Raw genomic sequence first — 18,633 nt, 5'->3', positions numbered from 1 at the left:
CTGGCTACTCGGAGACAGAGCACCTCTTCTGCCTCCTTCTACTCAGCAGCCTCGAGCAGACTGCCTGCTCTCCTTTTAAACCCCGCACCTGGATCTAATTCCCCAATAACGCCCAGGTGCGGATGATAATTAATAATAAAACAATTAAACAATTAAACTAAACAATAAAACAATTAACAAAACTGATTAACTGAAAAAGCAACACAATACAAAAAGGTGCATTTCTCTCGCAGGGAGGTTTTAACCCCCTCCCTGCTGTCTCTCACAACCCGCTATCTCACAGTATCTACATGGTGATTATACCAGTGACTGGGGTTTAATTATTTTCGTTTTATGAATTAATTTTTCTGTAATTCCCGGAACTAGTGGAATTAAATGTAATTAATAATTGATGTTAATTAAACAACATTGTTAATTGGCACTAATTAGAGTGAGAAACACTGAGCTAGACAGACAGAGACAGACAGACGAGGGGGTCCCCAATTACATGAGCCCCATGTTTGATACAGACAGACGAGGGGGTCCCCAATTACATGAGCCCCATGTTTGATACAGACAGACGAGGGGGTCCCCAATTACATGAGCCCCATGTTTGATACATTCCATTATAATGATTTCTTTAAAATCACAGCTATATTATATTTACTATGAGTCAAATATAAAGTATAAATTCAGTTTATACCCAGAACTGGAGAAAAAAGACATGGAGGTTCGTGATTTCAGAAGAGATGTATTATTTCATTACTTGTATTTATTTTTATTGGCTTAGCTCTTCGCACTGTTGATAGAGCAGCAACAGATCTGACAGGAAAATCCCTCCTGCTGCACCTTCCTCCATAGCCCTGTGCTGACTCATGGGTTCAAAATGTTGTTTATGTCAGAACTGACTTCCTCCAGTTTTGCTAGTTGTAATGATACAGTTTCCACCAGCTTGCGAATCTCTTGTGCTATTTCAGTTGGACTCCCTTCATAAAGTTTTTTGGCATTTAAACCAATCTGCACGGCATCCACAACGACAAAGACTCCAGCAGCAACACCTCCGACTACTCTGCCTGCACCTTTGAGCACCGCAGGAGCAACATCATCAACCAGGCCTGCAGCAACACGGCCAGCAGAAGCACCAACAGCAGAAGCACCAGCAGCAGAAGCACCAGCAGCAGGAACACCACTCAGGTTTACACCATCAGCAACACCAGCAATAACATCAGCAACAGCATCAAGACTTACAGCAACATCAATAACAGCACCTGCAGCAGCAACAACAGCAGCATCAACCAGGCCTGCAGCAGCAGCAACAGCAGAAAGACGTGTTTTAACAATGCCTGTTAAAGCAGCGTCCTCTTTATTCCAATTACATTCTGGGAGTGCAATGTTGCACAATTTACCAAGTACTCTGAGATAAGTTTGAATTATTTTCACTATTTCATTTACTCTATTGTTATCTTTGCCATCACTTACACACTTTACTATTTGTGTGCCAACATTGGTGGCTCCACCAGCTACAGCAGTCACAGCCCCTGCAATGGACAGTCCAAGGGAGGCTCCAAAAGTAACAGGAGCCAGGCCTATCCCCACAATGGTCAGGACTCCCCCAACTACACCAGCAGAGCTCCCTGCAGTCTTAGCGATGGTACAGTCCCTGTCCACCTTGTCCAGCCCATCAGCAATCCCACTGAGTTCTCTGAGGAGTTCTTCAATTTCCTGCTTCTCCTTTTCATACATCTGTACAAAGCCCTTCAGTAACTCAATTCTTTTGCAGGCCTCTTCAGTGTCCATACTGCAAAGACAGGTTCAGAATCATGTTACTTTACTGTAGTGCTGCTGAGACGAACATCCAGTTATTATTCAAACAATTGATGTATCTATACACAGAAATCAAATGTTGGTATTTGCCAGAAATGACTCATTTTAAAAACTCAGTGGTGATAGGAGCTGCAGTTTCTATCCTGGCCACTAGAGGTCTCTGTTAGAGCTCTACATAGATAGTGTGTATCAGAGTTGAATATGTATCTACAAGAGCTCAAGGAACAGCTGTGCTTTTACTGTATCTGTGATGATGATGTCATTGATGACTTCACTGGTGTTGATAGAAGCTGCAGTTTCTATCCCGGCCACTAGAGGTCTCTGTGAGAGCACTAATAGATTTAATATATACCAGGGTCCATATTCACAAAACTGACTTTAGTCTAAGACCAAAAAATGGGCTTAAGTCACTTTTGCTGAGTTTGTTATGACCGAGTCTTAAGTTAGGCGAAAGGATGGTTCCTCGGTGTGTGACACCAACTGTCGAACATGGAGGAGGAAGCGTGATGGTCTGGGGCTCTTTTGCTGGATCCAGAGTCGGCGACTTGCACAGAGTAGTGGCACCCTGAACCAAAATTGCTACCACAGCATTTTGCAGCACCATGCAATACCCTCTGGTATACGCCTAGTTGGTCAGGGGTTCATCCTACAGCAAGATAATGACCCAAAACATACCTCCAGGCTATGTCAGAACTACCTTAGAAGAAAAGAACAAGACGGTAGGCTTCAAATCATGGAATGGCCAGCACAGTCTCCAGACTTAAACCCCATCGAGCTGGTTCTGGATGAACTGGACAGAAGGGTGAAAGCAAAGCAACCTACAAGTGCAACACATTTGTGGGAAATTCTGCAACAGTGTTGGGGAGAACTTTCCGAACAATATTTGATTTCCATTGTAGAAAGAATGCCACGAGTGTGCTCGGCTGTTATATCTGCAAAAGGTGGCTACTTTAAGTCAAAAACTTAGGTTAAATTTTGTTAAACAAAACGATTCCATGATTTCTTTTTTTATCTCCAATTGTTTATTTGTTCTATGCTTTAATTTCAGAGTACATTGAGACATTAAACTGTGTAAATTTCAATAAAAACTGGAAAAATTGAGGTGTTCTAAAACTTTTGACCGGTAGTGTGTGTGTGTGTATGTATATATATATATATATATATATATATATATATATATATATATATATATATATATATATATATATATTGTAAAAGAACTTCACCCACTAGGGTTCGCTGGAATGGATTTTTACAGTGCTGGTGCACTATTTTTTTAATGAACACAAAACAACACAAAATAAACACCTAGCTCTTTTGGAGCGCTAACTAAAACTTCCAGAAACACCCTGTCTAACACGGGACAGCTAAGCTGTTTCCCCGTCCTTACACAAAACACACAAAACACAGGTTTAATACCACACTTACTTTTTATTCACTTTGGCTACTCGGAGACAGAGCACCTCTTCTGCCTCCTTCTCCTCAGCAGCTTCTAGCAAAATGACTGCCCCCTTTAATACCCTGCACCTGGTTTTAATTTGCTTTGCAGGGGTGGAGGTCTGGGCAGTGGTGGAGCTGGGCACTTTAGCTCCTCTTCCTCAGACAGCTGCAGCTCCTGCAGCAGCGGCTCCTCCCCTCTGGGCTCCATAAGCGGCGGCTCCTCCCCTCTGGGCTCCGGAAGTGGCGGCTCCTCCCCGCTGGGCTCTGGCAGTGGCAGCTCTTCCCCTCTGGGCTCTGGAGCTGGAGTCAGCGGGGCACCTCTTGCTTGCTCCCACTTTTGGAGCAGCAGGTCTAGCTCCGTCGGCTCCGGATCTGGTATCCCCCACTCCTGTCTCCACTTCTTTGTCAACTCTTTCTGAGCAGCGTTGTTACGATTGATCATTGCGATCAATTCTTTAAAATCCATTTTCTGGGTCGTAGGGGCGCCCACACTTTCTGACACCATATGTAAACGGGCCGTCACTTATTGTCGTTCGTTGCCCCTTTAAAAACAGACCCGGCACACAGAAATGGATTTTTACAGCGCGGTTGCCCTAATTTTTAATAAACACAAAACAAAACAACACAAAATAAACACCTAGCTCTTTTGGAGCGCTAACTAAAACTTCCAGGAACACCCTGTCTAACACGGGACAGCTAAGCTGTTTCCCCGTCCTTACACAAAACACAGGTTTAAAACCACACTTACTTTTTATTCACTTTGGCTACTCGGAGACAGAGCACCTCTTATGTCTCCTTCTCCTCAGCAGCCTCTAGCAAAATGACTGCCCTCCTTTAATACCCTGCACCTGGTTTTAATTTAACAATAGCTACCAGGTGCAGGGGATAATTAATAATAAAACAATTAACAAACTAAATTAAACAATAAAGCAAAACAATTAAACTAAACAAATGTGCATTCACACATGTTTTTTTTTTCCATGCAGGGAGGATTAACCCCCTCCCTGCTGTGTTACAATATATATATATACTGTATATAATGACGTTCTTGGATTTTAATGAGTGGATGCAAGCACTTTTATAAACAGGATATAGTTTCCGGTAATGGAGTAGCCAGGCAAAGGGGAAAACAGGTGAAGAAACAGTAGTAGGGCAAACGAAAAAGGGTGCAAAGCTTGTAGATTTGTTGTTTTTTTGTTTTATAACTTTGGAAAGTTTGAAATACGTATTTGCTGATCTAGTACTGAGAAAAAAAAACAAAAAAAAAAAAACTATAGATAACAAAACGAAAACTACAACGGAGCTGGTATTACTTTGTATGTTGTGGAGGCTGTGTGGTCCAGTGGTTAAAGAAAAGGCCCTCGTAACCAGGAGGTCCTCAGTTCAAATCCCACCTCAGCCACTGACTCATTGTGTGACCCTGAGTAAGTCACTTAACCTCCTTGTGCTCCATCTTTTGGGTGAGACGTAGTTGTAAGTGACTCTGCAGCTGATGCATATTTCACACACTCTAGTCTCTGTAAGTCGCCTTGGATAAAGGCTTCTGCTAAATAAACAAATATTAATAATAATATGTTTCTACCTCTGCTAATGAAGTCTTCATTCCTCTCAAGCCATCCTTTTGGTGCTGCTTGTTATAAATTAAACGTAGACTTACAGCCCTAATTATAGTTATAAGTTAATGGTATGATCTACATTGCAATAACATATTCAATACTGTAATAATAATAATAATAATAATAATAATAATAATAATAATAATAATAATAATCACCTGCAACAAAGCTGGAATTGCATTGCTTCTGTTTTAAGTCCAAATTGACAACTTATGACCAGTCTTAAACGTCAGTTCTCTTTGTGAATACGTCCCCAGTATTAATTAAATTCACCACTTCAGTTTCCAGAAAGAAAATAATAATCAAATAATTATTTTGTATTTCCAAGAAGACAAAACAATTACTTATGACTACACACCAGTCTTAATACTGTTTCAATTCACTTAAAACAAAACTGAATCTTTTACATTGCTAAATCCACATATATCAATAAAAGTTCAGTATGGTTACGCTTTTGCAGACTTCACATCAAGTGTTGAGAATCCAGGAACGTCTGAGGTGATGTCACTGAGTTGGCAGGGTAAAGGCGAATCAAGGTGATTTACTGCAGCTCCTCTAATAATGCTCTTCTCCCTCACATTGAAAACCCGGGTTGCTGTCCTGAATGTTTGAAAGTGGAGCACAACACTTGCCAGGCGAAGGCTGATCACTTCAGTCCACCTCCACTCTTGACAGGCACAGAATCACACTATCTCTCATAGAAATACTTGCTAGCTGTATTTGACTCACAGTGTATACTGCTAGTTCAGGCCAAACGCATTTCTTTTATCCAGAATATAAGCTTTATTTCTGCTAACAAAACTCAGTTCCGATTCTGGATTTAAATTCAAATACAGTGCATTAACAACTATTTACTTTTTCAAAAGCTGCAGTTTCAGTTCAAAATTAATGAGATTTAGTGTGCTACAAAAATAAATATTATTGCGTTCAAATGCGTTTTTTCTTTACTTTCACTTTTTATCACAAAGCTTCTTTCTGACAATAACTCACTGTGCTGGTAAAACTTAGGCTATCTTCAGGTTTTTAGTTTTGTCCAGGAACTCTGTCTTCTGTAGAAAAACAACTGTAGTCCTTTTAGTTCTAGTCTGCCTCTCCATTAACCTAGCATCACCTGGTCCTGGTTAAAGCCTCGGACACACATGAGCATAACGGCACCACTAGCAGGGAGCTTCAAAATGCCGCACATATCGCTCACTTTTATCTGTCTTCTTTTCATACATTTAATCTGTAAAACAAAATCATTTGTGACACGTTTAATATCTAGGTACGTGTATATAGTAAAATAAAAGTGTTCTATTCCTAAACAGCAGTGTTGATACGTCATTAGGCAGAACACTGGTGTTTAGGCATTTGGAATTCTACAGAATTTTTAAACGTTATGGGTTTAATCTGTGCCATATTTGTTAGTTTATTTGCTATAGTTTAATGTTGTTTTTTCCCCTATTTTCGGTTCTATTATTTCACGTACACAAACCTGGTCGTGTGAACCCACTGTGTTCAAACTGAGATCTCAATTATTACATTCATCCCCCAATTGAACTAATGATTAGTTACTTCATTAGTTACTTGTACTACCTTACCTGAGTTAACATTAGGTAGTCCAAGATTAGTGCTAATTGGGGCTTGTGTAATTAGCTATATAAAAGCTAAAAATCATTTAAAAGCGCTGATTAGACAATTAGTTCAATTGAGGGTTCAATGAAGTAATTCAGAGCTCAGGTGGATCAAAAACAAGCAGACAGTGGGATCCCAGGACCAAGATTGAGAAACACTGTTTTATGTAACATGCTTCTGATATTGGTACATACCTGGAAATTATTATTAACTACGTGACTACTGTGTTTATGTTGCCATTATATAAAACTACTCATTCTATGTCACCTTGGTAAGGCCTGTGCCAAATTCATGATAATAAATTGCTCAATTAACAAATGTTGTATGCCAAAGTATTTGAAATGCATTTAGCATTTGTGACATATTTGTATTTGTATTTGCAGCAGTGTGGAGTAGTGGTTAGGGCTCTGGACCTTTGACTGGAGGTTTGTGGGTTCAATCCCAGGTGGAGGACACTGTTGCTGTACCCTTGAGCAAAGTAATTTACCTAGATTGCTTCAGTAAAAATCCTACCGTATAAATGGGTAATTGTATGTAAAAATATTGTGATATCTTGTAACAATTGTAAGTCACCCTGGATAAGAACCAAAACAACGAAAACAATTACATCCCAACCATCAGGACCAACATATCCAAACACAAAGGCAACAAGAACAGCTTCTATCAGAGGCAAAGAGACTTCAGGAGTGTGAAAGCTACCTTAAAAACCAAGAGTCAAAGAGACTTTGGGAGCGCGAAAGATACCATAAAAACTTAGAGGCAAAGCGACTTCAACAGCGTGAACGTTACCAACAAAACGCAGCGGCAAAGCGACTTTGGGATCGTGAAACCTACAAACACCACGCAGAACCAAAAAGAACCAGTGAAAAGACAAAGCATGCTGCAAATCCTGCTTTACAAACAACTGCAAAGAAAAGACAATACCATCAGAACCCAAACAAAAAAAAAACACTGTGTACAAACCATATTATTCTGACAAATATATCCTCGTAAGAGCTCAAAGAAGACACAACTACAACATTAGCTACAAAGTGAAACAATTAGTAAACACATACAAAAAGAAAAACATTTTAAGACACCAACACCAAAAACAACATCACAAGACTTGTGAAAAACTTAAAAGGAGGGAGTCATGCTTCAAACCTCATGACAGCAACATATCTTGTTGACCTTTCCATCAAGGTCTCTGAAAATGCAGAACAACCTACAACGTCTGTTTACTGCACTACATAGCAGCACATGTGTCTTTCTTAAACAAATTCTCGCACAGGACAATGTCTCCCAACAAGCAGAGATGATATCTGGCCCAAGTCAACACACACCTCACACTGAGGCCTACTTTTGGGAAGCCACATATAATAGCACTGTTCTATCATCCATTCCCAATGATGAGAAAGGCCAATGTCATATAGAAATGTTAAATGGGCAACCATTCCTGGTAGCAAATGTAATCAATGCAACACTTCTCCAATCATGAAACATCAATTTATTCAATCAGCAAGAACAATACTTGCAGTCCAACTTATGCTTTGGGAAACCAAACCAGATGGGACTGTTACAAAGTTACACAATGCTAAGTTTACTGCTGTGCAGAAGAGCACAATTACTGTGGACAACAGGAATTCCCAATTAGATTCCATTATCATACACCAAGGACAGGGTGTTACTTCAAGACACTCTGTGTCTGTTCTTGCTGTGGGTGCTACTGGAAAATGGGTGCGTGCAAATGATGCACTTATTGAAGTCAAACCATGGCCAAAAAATGCAAAGGACATGTATTTATCCTTTTATGAAGAGATCTAATGCTTTGCAAATGACTACTATTGGGCTAAGTTCGTAACTCCAGTATATCAAGGAGAATACTGTTTTGTTTCAAGCATTATAATCTCTTAGTATACTGCCTTTTAGCACTGACATTCATATGTACATTTTGAACCATTCATAACATTTTACTTTTGTACCTGTGTAAAAATCAAGTTACCAAAATATACATATTGTTTTTACCACTGATGGATGTACATTTGCAATGTAGGTTCTATAGACATTGTCATCACCAATATATTGCAAATGTCGTGGACTTTCTTATGTTCTTATGATATTGTATATTAAACAGGAATCTACATTGAATGAACTTTAATCTAATTTGTCTAGCTTTGCCTAGCGATAATGATCAACCAAACACCTTGAATGCACCAGGCAATCAGGAAACAAAAGGCAAATCATACCCGTCTCTAGTGAGAGAGAGGTGGTTTAGCATAAGAGTCTGAAAGAGAGAAAAATAGCTTAAAGATTTAGAGATTTAAGACAAATATCACATCATATTGATTTAATACCACTATGAGTACAAGATGCAAGCATTTTTATTCTTAAATTACCTAACAAGTATAGAATAACCCAGGTAATAAATCCCTAAGAGAATTAAACTGTTTGCAATGTCTAACCAAAGTCGCAACCCAACATATTTGGTGTCTAAAGAAATGTAATTTCTTATGGTAAAAATAATGGGAATTCAGAATAAAATCAGAATTATTTAGCAAAAGTTATGCACGTTTTAAAAGTTTCCCCTTTCCAGATTAAGATAATGAACTAATCAGACAGAGGAAAGGGGGGAGCAATCAATCAAGATTGCAAGCCCATTCAGCTACAAAATAGCCAATCGGAGCATGCAGCGGGAAATTCAAATAATCTCTTTGTTTGAAAAGTATAAAAGCCGACTGTAAACATTAGCTCCTTGCCCCTGCTCTATGCCCTTGCTGACCCCTGCGCTAGGCCCCGGCTCTACGCCCCCCTGCGCTATCCCCTGACCGCTGATCCCTGGTCGCTCAGATTCAAAGAAACTACAAGACTGCACCTGGAGCCCTCAGCTCTCAGTATTTATCCATCAAGGTTGGGGGCCCTGACACTCGGAGAAACACAAGGTAACAGAATGCTGAAAGTGACTGCTTTCCAGGCTAGGTAACAATACTCTTAAATATCTATTCAGGTATTGTGTGACCCCTTGTTGTGTCAGTATGTACTAGTATTTCTTTGGTAAATTGTTGTTTTAAACCTTAGTTCTCATTGTAATGCTTTTAATGTGACATTAATTGTGTAACTGTTTTGTGTGATTTTCAAACTTATTTTGTTGCATGCTTAATAATTACCATCTTTCTAAGAAGAGATTCCCAGTATCGAGTCATTCGCTCATGTTGAACAAACACGATTTATGAACTTTGAACAGTCTGGAATGTGGAATGTCTATTTTTGGCTTGTTGTAACATGTAAATCCGCCATGGTTTTCAGAGAGCGATATTAAAAACGGGTTTGTACATTATAATAGGACACTGTTTATTGTAGAGGTCCCACTGAGATCTTGACAATCGAAGGTATCTCTTTATCCCCTACAGTTTTATTAGGAGGTCCCTTAATTTATTGCTTTTAAGAATATATTAACTGCCTACAATAGTACCCACAGCAACCAAAATAATAACATCTTTACACTTACAACTCTGTCAAAAAGTCCCTTTATACCACTATCTTACTTTCAAATCTTTTCTCATTAGTGTTATTTTACATGACTTATTACTCTTGTGGCTTGCCTGTCTGTCTATTTACCATACACATTCTCAAATATCTTTCCCTCGCTTTATTCATTATTTGTTGAAGTAAAAAAATAAGTGATCTCTATAACAAAAACATTGTCAATGTAAAACAACAAGTTAGAAAAACGCAACAGCCGTTTAAAGGGGTGATATCAAACACAAAAGTCCAAGTTAGGAGAAGCAATTAGGCCAATCTTGTCAAGCATCAAGCAAATAGGCACAATTGGAAATGTGCTGGGACCCAAGATTCACACAATTCTTGCTAATAAACTTGATCGCTTCGCTCCACTTTATCGCTCCACTTTATCGCTCCACTTGAAATGCTCTTTGTATGACTTGAAGTGACTGAGACACACACACACACTGAGACACATACACACACTGAGACCGTGTGTTGCAGTGTGTGTGTTTCTCAGTGTGTGTGTGACTCAGTGTGTGTGAGTGTGTCTCAGTGTGTGTGTGTGTCTCAGTCACTTCAAGTCATACAAAGAGCATTTCAAGTGGAGTGAAGCGATCAAAAAAAGGCGCCAAGTTAGAAGCAAGAATTGTGTGAATCTTGGGCCCCAGCACCTTTCTAATTGTGCCTATTTGCTTGATGCTTGAAAAGATTCATCCCTTTAAATGGCTGTTGCGTTTTTTAACATTGTTTTTGTTATAGATTTTATATACATATCCTTAGGTAAATAAAAGGCAAATATTTCTGAGTTGTGTTCTGATATGGGAACTTACAACGTTAGATCCTAATAAAAAATATCTGGAGATGGACATTGTCATTCACTCTGGGTTCAGGCAGTAAAAGTTGAAGAATTATATACATTTTTTGGGTTGTTGTACAACGGTGGGCGGTCTTTCTTTTTTTCATTGGCGCGTCACAACTTTGATGTGTGTCCACAATATTAATGTTCTCTTTTTTTAAAAGAAATAAACAAAATGTTCTATTTTTTTATCACACCTCACACTTTCTATCAACACACCTAATCTACCATCATTGCAATTTCTTTCTTTCTTTCTCTCAGTCTGCTACCCACCCTTCTCGAAAATGCTATATTCCAATTGGCTAGCAGTTATGCGATTAAGGAATTCAATTGGTTGGTGGAGCTGTCAATTAAATTAGAACTTTCTAGATCTCATAAAGTAAAAGTACAGTATTTGTAGATTACGCAGTATCCTCCATACTTGCATCTACTCATTAAAAACCAAAAACATCTTTCTTAAAGGGATGCACATCTAAAAGCAAATAGAAAGATAGACAGTTAAGTCCCAGTGAAGAAGCAAAATTATTAAAATTATTAATCTGTCCCTCAGGCAAAGACTTTCCCTCGAGTGGAAGACAGTGAAGATATCACGCGAGGACAGAAACGCTGGTCTAAGTTAAGACACCCCAGAAAATCGTTTTCGTGAAACAGACTTAAGACTCGGTCATAACAAAGTCAGGAAAAGCAACTTAAGCCCATTTTTTTGTCTTAGACTAAGGTCAACTTTGTGAATATGGCCCAGGAGTGTATCAGGATTGAAAATGAATACATTTTAAAAGGCTGAAGTGAAATGTTATTTTGGTCTTTGTGTAAATGATTTTGCTCACACTGTGAAATGTAAAAATGTCTTTGTCTGTTATTATTATTTCTAACTTTTGTAAATTTGAGTGCAACAGGTGTATCCTCCTTTGTATTTATGTGGGGAAATCATTGAAGATAAACTTCAGTTTTCATTTGCTTGTTCGGCTCAAAAAGGCACAAGTAATTATTAATTTAGGACAATATGTCTAGACCACTATTTACTGTGAGTTAACGGCAATGTTGATGTCGAGTTCTTATCATTTTTATAATCTGCCTATGAGCTGCTTTGAGCTGGTCTGCAGAACCCTAGCTGCCAGAATCATGTGACAGTGTGACCTGGTCAGGATGGAGGTGTAGAAAATGAATGGAAATTTACATTTTCTCTTCTGGAAATCTACACTGTCGGTATCTTTAAATAAACAAACCTCTTCAGTTCCTCCTCCAGCTTCCTCATCCGTTTCTCCTTCAGCTGCCTCAGTTTCTTCTCCATCTTCTTCCATGTTGCCTTTGTCTCACTCGGTGTCTTCTCTATCTCCACCTCCAGTGTCTTCTTGATCTCACTCAGTTTCTCCTCAATTTCTTTCCTAAGTTTACTCTTCATCTCTATCTTCCTCCACCACTTCATCTTTGTCAGTTTCTCCTCCATCTCTTTCTTCAGTTTCTCCTCTATCACTCTGAGCCAATTCTCCATCGCCCACTTCATCCTTCTCTCCTCCAACTCTTTCAGTTCCTCCTGCTCATACTCACTGCCGAGAGAATCACACACACACACATCAATAATCCTCATCATTAATAATGATGTTGCTGTTCATTAAAAACAAACTCCCCAGAGAAGATGAAGCCCTCCCCCACACCCACTCCCTCAGTTACTGGTCTGGTTGAGTCTGGTTGAACTGGTCCTGCTGGTAAAGCTGCACTTCAGTCATCAGGAGTGTTTCATATTAAACTGGATCAAGCCCTTTACTGTTCCTAACTCTGCTTGGAGACAGTCCTGTTCATGTCTGTTTCCACTAAATCACTTCATCAGTCTCAGTCCTCAGATAGCTAGATTTTTCCTCTGGACAAACAGTTTCCATAATGCTGCTAAACCTCTCTATCTATTCTCAACTGTGCATGTAAACTGATATAGAAGAGACAGGCTGCTGGACTGTGCATGTAAACTGATATAGAAGAGACAGGCTGCCTGACTGTGCATATAAACTGATATAGAAGAGACAGGCTGCCTGACTGTGCATATAAACTGATATAGAAGAGACAGGCTGGACTGTGCATATAAACTGATCTAGAAGAGACAGGCTGGACTGTGCATATAAACTGATATAGAAGAGACAGGCTGGACTGTGCATATAAACTGATATAGAAGAGACAGGCTGGACTGTGCATATAAACTGATATAGAAGAGACAGGCTGCTGGACTGTGCATATAAACTGATATAGAAGAGGCTTATAATCATCATAAAATTAAAAATAAAGAATTGCAATTAAATAAAAATAAAGAAATATAACTTACAAGATAATGTAAAGAAACAAAGCTGCTGCAGCTAGGAATGTGACTCCACCTAACACAAGTCTGAATGAGAATTCGACTGCATCCGTGTCTCTCAGTGTGTCTCTGAGTGCCACTGCACCTGGGTCTCTGAGTGCCAATGCTCTTCCTCCGACAGCAGCAGCACCTGCAGATGTGAGTGTCAGTATGTCTCCAACTGCACCTCCGACTGCACCTCCGACTGCACCTCCAACTGCACCTCCGACTGCACCTCCGACTGCACCTCCAACTGCACCTCCGTATCTGTAGGCGATTATGCCTCCGATGGCTGCAGCAACTGTGACTGTGAGTGCCAGTATGCCTCTGACTGCGCTTCCAAATATGAATCCGATTGCACCTCCGACCACAGAAGCACATGCAACTGTGACTGTGAGTGTCAGTATGCCTCTGACTGCGCCTTCGACTGCCCCTCTGACTGAGTGTCCGACTGCGCCTCCGACTGCTCTTCCGACTGCGCCTCCGACTGCTCTTCCGAATGCGCCTCCGACTGTGCCTCCGACTGTGCCTCCGAATCTGTGTCCGATTGCACCTCCGACCGCAGCAGCACTTGCAGCTATGACTGTGAGTGTCAGTATGCCTCCGACTGCACCTCCGAATATGAATCCGATTGCACCTCCGACAACAGAAGCACCTGCAACTGTGACTGTGAGAGTCAGTATGCCTCTGACTGCGCCTCCGACTGCCCCTCCGATTATGAATCCGATAAAGCCCCAGACCACGCTAGCACCAGCAGCTGTGAATGCGAGTGTCATTATGCCTCCAACTGCACCTCCAACTGCGCCTCCGACTGTGGTAGAATCCGTCACTGTGTGTGTCAGTATGCATCCAACTATGCCTCCGACTGCGCCTCCAAGTGTGCCAGTGATGGTCATGTCTGTGCCAATCAATCCAAATCCACCTCCGATTGTGCCTCTGAGTGCAGCTGCGACTGCACCAGCAAGTGCGCCTCCGATTCTGAAAGCAAGCAAAACTGCAACTGCGGGCCCACCTACAAGAAGTGCACTGTAGGGAGAACAAATGTCACAGGTGTTAGATTGCCAAACATTTCTCTAGACAGAAGTATATACTGTACTGTATATAAGTTCATCAGAGATGGGTTTACCTGACAAGATCACGTCTCACTTGAGTCTCGTCCAAGTCTATTTTGTAGATCACTTTTTCCTGGCAGCAGGATTTCTCCTCTGGAACACAATTTCAATCAGTCCATTATTAAAGAGCACAGAACTTCACATTTCAGCCTCATTTCATTTGTATACATTCCCTCCTTCTAGTTTCATAGTGTTTGCAATCATTCAGAGCGCTTCTTTTATACTCCCAAAACTCCAATAAGTATTTTTGTTCTCAGTGTGAGAAGTTTGCTACCAAACCAGTTTCATTCTTATTTGCTGTCTAGCACAGTAGGTCTATAGCAGGGATGAGCAACTGTAGGTATTTTAAAGTTCTTATTTGTGTGAGTGTAGTCCAAAAGAAAAGACAAAGCGGAGTTCATCGTACTGAATCGTGATATTTTATTTAAAATACACATGCCTGATTACATACCTCTTCCCATGGAAGAAGGATCACACCCAGTCTGGCAGTCAAGTGTTTACTGACTTTCTATTCTAACATAATGAATATATACAGTGCCTATAGTAAGTATTCACCCCCCTTGGACGCTTTCACAGTTTGTTGTGTTATAACCTGAAATCTTGATGCATTTAAACTGGATTTGTTTTCCTTTGATTTACACAACCTACTCAACACTTTCAAAGTGTGAAAAAGTGGGGGGGTGGGGTGAAAAAACAATTAAAAATAAAAAGCTGAAAAGTCTTCATTAGATAAGTATTCACCCCCTTTGCTATGACACTCCTAAATAAGCTCAGGTGCAAGCAATTGCCTTCAGAATTCACACAATAAGTTAAATGGAGTCTATCCGTGTGCAATAAAAGTGGTTCACATGATTTCAGATTAAATACACCTGTCTCAGTTGGGTAGTGCATTCAAAGCAAAGATACTACCATCTAGACCAGGGGTGTCAAACTCAGTTCCTGGAGGGCCGCAGTGTCTTCTGGCTTTCGTTCCACCCGAGCTCTCAATTACTTAATTGGTCTAATTATTTGATTAACTGGACACATCTAACTCTTCTCTTCAGGCCTCAAAATGTTTCATAGGTAGTGCACCTTGAATCAAGAGCATTTTTAAAACCATCAACTGTAAAAGACCTTGAAAAATATGAAATATGTCAAATTCAACAAATAATTAGATCAATTAAGTTAAATGAGAGCTTAAGCTGGAATGAAAACCAGAAGACCCTGCGGCTGTCGAGGCACCCCTGATGAAGACCAAGGAGCTTTCAAAACAAGTCCAGGATAAAGTTGTGGAAAGGCACAGATCAGGGGAGGGGTATAAAAATATTTCAGGCACTGAATATCCCTTGGAGCACAGTCAAGTCAATCATTAAGTGGAAGGTATACGGCACCACCCAGAATCTGCTTAGAGCAGGTCGTCCTCCCAAACTGAGCAGCCAGGTATGAAGGGCAGAGAAGCCAGCAAGACGCCAGTGACAACTCTGAAAGACCTACAGCGTTCCATGGCTGAGATGGACGAAACTGTCCATGTGACAACAGTAGTTCAGGTACTCCACAAACTGGCCTTTAATGGAAGAGTGGCAAGAAGGAAGCCATTTCTGGAAAAAAAAAGTCAATGTGGGAGATTCAGAAAAGATGTGGCAAAAGATTTTGTGGTCCGATGAAACAAAAATTGAACTAATTGGCCTAAATGCAAAGCGTTATGTCGCACAAACCCAACACAGCACATCACCAGGTAACACCAGCCCTACTGTGAAGCATGGTGGTGCAGCATCATGCTATGGGGATGCTTTTCATCAGCAGGGACAGAGAAGCTTGTCAGGGTAGAGGGCAAAATGGATGGAGCTAAATACAGGCAAATCCTTGAGGAAAACCTGTCTGCAAAAGACCTAAGACTGGGATGGAGATTCACCTTTCAGCAGGACAATGACCCCAAGCACACAGCCAAAGCGACACTGGAGTGGCTTAAAAACAAGAAAGTGAATGTCCTAGCGTGGCCCAATCAAAGCACGGACTTGAATCCGATTGAGAATCTGTGGCAAGACTAGAAGATTGCTGTCCACCAACAATCCCCATCCAACTTGACAGAGCTTGAACAATTTTGCCAAGAAGAATGGGCGAATATTGCACGATCCAGATGTGCAAGCCTGGTAGAGACTTACCCCAAAAGACTCACAGCTGTAATTGCTGCCAAAGGTGGTTCTACCAAGTATTGACTAAGGGAGGTGAATACTTATCTAACCAAGACATTTCAGTTTATTCTTTTTTCATTAACTGTTGTTTCACAATAAAAATGCTCTTGCCTTTTCAAAGTGTTGAGTAGGTTGTGCAAATCAAAGGAAAAAAATCCCATTTGAATGCATCAGGATTTCAGGTTGTAACACAACAAACTGTGAAAACATCCAAGAGGGGTGAATACTTGCTTTAGGCACTGTGTAGCCCTCAATTCAGCAATACCTAATTTATTTTTCTGCTAAATATGGTTATACATTCTTGTGGAAAAGTGTCCACCCCTGTTCATATTTATGTGTTCTGTGTTCGTGTTAATGTTGGTGTATAAATATTGCTGCACGGGATATAAATGGGCCTGTGTAGCAAGAGTGATCTATATAGTTGTATTTAGGCACGGGGATTGCACTTCATTTCACATGCATTTAAAGTATGTAATAGTATGTGAGCACGGGGTTGCACAAATTAGTTCACATGCTGAGTACTGTGTGCTTCTTCCAGGTCTGACGTCACCACTACATGGTTATGTAACAAATAGTTGGGTTACTTCCAAGGTATAAGGATAATTGGAGGAAATGGAATGACACTTTAATTAATTAAATTGCTTTAAAAAACAGAGTAGAAAGTTACAGATACATGGAGAATATTTTAATAATCAAAACTGATTAATAATGCGCTGTCATTAACCTGTTCCGGCCCTGAACCCTCTTTTTATCACCAAAAAGGGTTCCGAAGCTGCATGGAGTATGAAAATGATACACATAATACAACTAAATGGGAACAACATAACAGTGCTGAAATAAAACACCAAACCAACCTTTAACTGCCCATTCCATACAATAAACAGCTTGATTAATAAAGCTGCCCAGAAGCTGCACAGGGGACGAAAAAAAGATACAGTTGACACATAATACAGTGTGTAACACTTACAAAAACTGTCAGAATTGTTAACCGACCTTTAATTGCCCATTCCCTGGATGCAATGGGTTAATATGAATTGATCTACTGCAAAATTCAAGAATGGGTATTCAGCCGAGGGGATGTTTGTTGATTTTTACTGTCTAGTAGACTTTACACACTACACTTTTCAGCCTTGATAGAAACACCTGCAAAGAGGCAGTGATCACTACTTTAATACTGTACTGGATCAGAACACTACAAATGCCTACAAATTCAGTGACGACAGAGAATATCATGTTATTGACCAGATCTTGTTTTTACTGATTAAGCACTAGAAGCAAATTTCAACTATGTGTTGTACTCTTGGGAAAAAAAATGAGTTCTAAAAACGGTTCTATGTCTTAGATGTGGAACGTTTTATCTGGTGCTGTATGAAACCACGTGTAAGATTCTGTATTTGTAGTTTATAATAATCAGTTTAATAGTTCATGTGGCATGCTGAGAACTCTCTGTACTCATTTCTCCAAAATGTCATGATTTCTGTAAACTGCTGAATGTGCTTAGCGTTGACAACCATTCAAGATTGTGTTAATAAGTTTGTGGTACACCGGAAGTTATCCTGTAATGTATTATTATTATTTATTTCTCAGCAGATGCCCTTATCCAGGGCGACTTACAATTGTTACAAGATATCACGTTATTTTTTACATACAATTACCCATTTATACAGTTGGGTTTTTACTGGAGCAATCTAGGTAAAGTACCTTGCTCAAGGGTACAGCAGCAGTGTCGCCACTGCAGATTGAACCCACAACCCTCCGGTCAAGAGTCCAGAGCCCTAACCACTACTCCATACAACCCCTGTGGGTACAAATGAGGCAGAGCATGTCAGATTTTGTTTTATAACATGTCTCAAGTCAGTGTTTAAATGAATAAGAAAAAGGGAATTGGGAGCAAATAAAAGACTAAAGCAGCTAATGAACCCAGTTATTTGTAAATCCCAGCGGCCACTACAAAGCCCAATAATAAACCCCCCAGATAACCCCACAATCACACTCCAGACCCATGCTCACAACATCCAGCCATTCAGTAATTGCTCCCTCCCTCAACGAACAAACAAACAATATCCCCTAACACTGTCACTCCTGCTGCCCTGTCCTCTCTCTACGTCCTGTCCCATACCCCGTGTCTCACTGGACGGGGAGGTGGGACTGGTCTTCTCCTCTCTCCCTCCTTACTCTTTTCTGTCCCCTCCAACCTCTCCTCACTCTCTGTTAATAC

General features: G+C 40.3%; 1 protein-coding gene across 1 annotated transcript; it reads right to left on the bottom strand.

Moving 5' to 3' along the window:
* Positions 1 to 559: 559 nt before the first annotated feature.
* LOC131705144 (uncharacterized) lies at positions 560 to 14,705 on the bottom strand. Its single transcript, XM_059007393.1, has 5 exons — positions 14,696 to 14,705; positions 14,259 to 14,337; positions 13,121 to 14,158; positions 12,036 to 12,356; positions 560 to 1,777 (listed from the first exon to the last, which is right to left on the bottom strand). Exons 1-5 carry the CDS (start codon positions 14,703 to 14,705, stop codon positions 853 to 855), a joined length of 2,373 nt encoding a protein of 790 aa, XP_058863376.1. The 3' UTR covers positions 560 to 852.
* Between the last annotated feature and the right edge of the window lie 3,928 nt (positions 14,706 to 18,633).

Source organism: Acipenser ruthenus, chromosome 35 (genome assembly GCF_902713425.1).
Source record: "Acipenser ruthenus chromosome 35, fAciRut3.2 maternal haplotype, whole genome shotgun sequence".
Lineage (NCBI taxonomy): Eukaryota > Metazoa > Chordata > Actinopteri > Acipenseriformes > Acipenseridae > Acipenser > Acipenser ruthenus.
Note: the sequence above shows the minus strand (reverse complement) of the source record. Positions and strands in the feature narration are given on the sequence as shown.

Coding starts and splice junctions, on each gene's coding strand:
- LOC131705144 (XM_059007393.1), bottom strand. Junction 12,357..13,120: donor TTGTTTCTTTACATTATCTT/GTAAGTTATATT, acceptor TTCTCTCGGCAG/TGAGTATGAGCAGGAGGAAC. Junction 1,778..12,035: donor CTGGAGGAGGAACTGAAGAG/GTTTGTTTATTT, acceptor CTGTCTTTGCAG/TATGGACACTGAAGAGGCCT.